The sequence below is a fragment of the Ictalurus furcatus genome, chromosome 20, assembly GCF_023375685.1.
Source record: "Ictalurus furcatus strain D&B chromosome 20, Billie_1.0, whole genome shotgun sequence".
Lineage (NCBI taxonomy): Eukaryota > Metazoa > Chordata > Actinopteri > Siluriformes > Ictaluridae > Ictalurus > Ictalurus furcatus.
Window position 1 is genome coordinate 1,030,660 of NC_071274.1, and position 3,266 is coordinate 1,033,925.

At 45.0% G+C, this 3,266-nt stretch overlaps 1 protein-coding gene across 3 annotated transcripts in view; it reads right to left on the reverse strand.

Moving 5' to 3' along the window:
* Nucleotides 1–1,700: 1,700 nt before the first annotated feature.
* The window catches only part of dlgap1a (discs, large (Drosophila) homolog-associated protein 1a), a 64,286-nt gene continuing 62,720 nt past the window's right edge, over nucleotides 1,701–3,266 (reverse strand). For 2 of the 3 annotated variants that reach the window (XM_053651294.1, XM_053651295.1), the window contains 2 exons: nucleotides 3,199–3,266; nucleotides 1,701–1,916 (listed from right to left, as the gene is read on the reverse strand). The exon at nucleotides 3,199–3,266 is cut by the window's right edge and continues 85 nt beyond it. In XM_053651294.1, the coding sequence (XP_053507269.1) occupies nucleotides 1,701–1,916; nucleotides 3,199–3,266 (284 nt within the window). Of the gene's footprint in view, nucleotides 1,917–2,227; nucleotides 2,502–3,198 lie in introns of those variants that run through there. The other variant, XM_053651296.1, reaches the window with a different exon arrangement.

Below are 3,266 nucleotides of genomic sequence, written 5' to 3' on the forward strand. Positions count from 1 at the left end.
ACTAAACCCTACGTCGCTAGCTAGCTCAACACAGTAACCCGGGTGTGGTCCTCAAAAAGCCCTTTGGTATCTTTCTGCCCTTTTGGACCCGCCTCTTAAACGAAAGCCTGAAGGCGGAGCTTAGAAAGCATAATAAAATGTTTGTTAACTACAGGCATTTATTCATGGGAAAGATTCCTGGTGACACGTTAGCTAGAGTAGCGTCGTAGCTCCAGTGCAACTAAAAAACTAAAGACACTGAAACTGTCTGACTGACGGCGTTTGGGGTGAAGTTTAGATGTCTTTGGCCAGATCATTCCATAAAACACCTTCACATTTGTGGGAGAATCCAACGCAGCGTTTCCAAGTAGGTGAGGTCACGGCTTGACCTTCGCCCTCAGATCCGATTTCTCGCGCGTGACTTGAGCCGTGCTACGGACGAGCAGGTCCGTCTGTTCCAAGGCAGGAAGGTGGAGTGGGACGTGTATGATGATGAGTGTCCAAGGTTCCAAGGGCTTTAGATTAGATTAGATTAGATTAGATTAGAAGCGGTCCAGGCTTCAGCAGGAGACGGGTGTGGCGTCGGAAAGATGAAGAGGGATATTTTACACGGTGAGGAAGAGTTCAGAGACAAATCAGAGAGGAAAATAAAATAAAAAAACCCCAGAGACCTGCTGTGGTATCCCTGGTAGCAGTAGAGGAACGGTATATCACAGATTATATACAAACACTCCGCCCATCCGTTCAGCGCCAGGGCACTGTGTGTGTGTGTGTGTGTGTGTGTGTGTGTGTTTAATAGTGAAGTGTGTGCATGAGTGGAACATGCAATCGATAATTTGATGTATAACATTTAAAAGAGTTAATGATCTGATTCAGAGCTGACTCGATACAGTATTATATGATACAGTGTGATTCAATATTGTTCACGTCAGAACGAATTTTATTGTGCACAATAATTATAGTAAAATATATTTAAATATTTATAATATTTATATATAAAAAAAAGAAAAACGACGATTTGAAGGATTAAGAACCCATGATCTACTTTCAGTTGCTAAACCTACATCTAATGATAACACTGAACTTTTTACCAAAATAATTATTTTGTGTTGTTTAATTAGAGACTAAAGACTACGTTCTTTTAGTTAACGCAACATACGGTATATCTGTGAAACGCAAACAGAGGTCTGTTGAATCTCTAGCGCGCTATGCTAGTACGTTAAACGCTCTGTACGGAGTAAGCATGTGTAGTGAACAGGAGGCAGTTCGGGGTTAAACCGTGTCGGAGGGGCTTCAAGTAAACTCTGGAAATATTTTTTGAATTAAAAAATACGAAGAGTTGAAGACAGCGGACGTTAACGGCGTTTCTGGGTCACTTTAGAAAACGAAAACCGCATTTATGTATATTGATGAAAAGCAGCTGAGCAGCGATAGGCCACGCCCACACTAGTGGAACTGAGGAACTTGTTTTACGTTCGCCAGTAAATTTATATCACTGGAAGATTGTGACATATTTTTAACAGATGAGATGATAACTAACATAATGTAATGTGATGTGTTGTGTGTTTTTATGTGTGTGTGTGTGTGTGTGTGTGTGTGTTTATATGTATTGGCGCTCCTCCCTCTGAATCAGACCAGGCTGGCGTGTTTGTGCTTTCAGTAGTAATGTGCGCGAGTGCAGTATAGTGAGTGTGTGTGTGTGTGAGTGTGTGTGTGGGTGTTTAGAGTCTGGTCTGGGCCTCAGGGATGTAGATCTCGATGCTGTCTGCGCTCTCGGTGGCTGAGTTCTGGCGCACAGAGGCAGCTCTCTTGGCTGCCATTAAGCGTTTGCGAGCCTCCTGCCGCTGTTTCTCCGAACTCTCGAGAGAGCGATCTCGCGCCAGCGGAGGATGGCACTTCACCGGTTTCTTTGGCACAGGGGGAGGCAACCTCCTCTCCTGAGGGGGAGATGAGAGACAGGGAGAGAGAGATGGAGGGAGAGAGAGAAGGAGAGAAGGAACGTTTCCATCCAAATGTTTCACAAACTGGCAAGAAGAAAAGTGTGTTACTTCATATGTTTTAATCGTGAGCACTAGGGGGCAGTGTGTATGAGCACAAGGAGGTAATGTGTGTGTGTGTGTGTGTGTGTGTGTGTGTGTGTGTGTGTGTGTGCGCGCGCGCGTGTGTTCTACGGGGCAATGTGTATGTGCACAAGGAGGTAGTGTGTGTGTGTGTGTGTGTGTGTGTGTGTGTGTGTGTGTGTGTACTTTACTACAACTTTTACACCTCACCTTTTTTGCCACAGAATCAGATGGATGGAAACAGAGACAGGGTGAGAGTGACAGCACACATGAAAGAGAGACGGAGCACATCTGAACACACACACACACACACACACACACACACACACACACACACACACACACACACACACACAGCAGCACTACGGCTACGAAGCTGTGCATGAGGATGGAGCAGCCCAGCAGGGGGCGGGGTTACAGTGGTTTTGAGTGCCAGATGGAATGACTTCTGAAAATGGCTCACTGTCAAACAGACAAAAAAACAAAAACAAGAAAGGAAAATAAGAGTGAACGAGAAAGAAAGAAAGAAAGCAAAGCAAAGACATTTGCAGTTGTGATGATCAGCGACACGAACGTTACTAACACTGACGTGAAAACACAGAGCAAACGTTCACGTAACAGACAGTTCATCCAGAAACACCTTCAAAGAGAGAGCTGTTTATCGCTAAAACTCTGTTTTAATCCAGAGACTATTTCTTCCTCGGAAAAGCTAACTGTGTGGGAAAGTTTGTTTTCCTGCGGGAAAATCGGATCGCTGATGTGACGGCCAATCAGATCGCACCGTTCACGATCCTGAGGCTTGCGGCCTGCTGGTGAAGCGACTCGAGACACAATAAAAAACCTTGTGATGTCGCTGTACCTATGATCTGAAAACTATTTCTGTTCACCTGTGCTGTAAAAGTATGTGTAGTGTACACGCGCAACCAATCGGTGATGAGCAGCGTTGTTAACTCCGCCCCCAAGTACCATTCACTTCTGTCGGTATTGATCTTGAACAAGTACCAAAAACCACACAACTGGTACAGTGTTATTTCCCTTCGGCACGTTGACGAGGTTAGTGTCATGAATTTTACCGTATCACAAATATGAGGAGTGTGTGTAAGCTCCTGAGTACTAGGTACTTCCTAGAACCGTCTTACATCCTGGATATTCGCCGTACCTTTCTTTCAGGGGGGTCGAGGGGTCTCCAGTTGTTTGCCTTGAGCTGGTGTAGCTCGTCGAACTTCA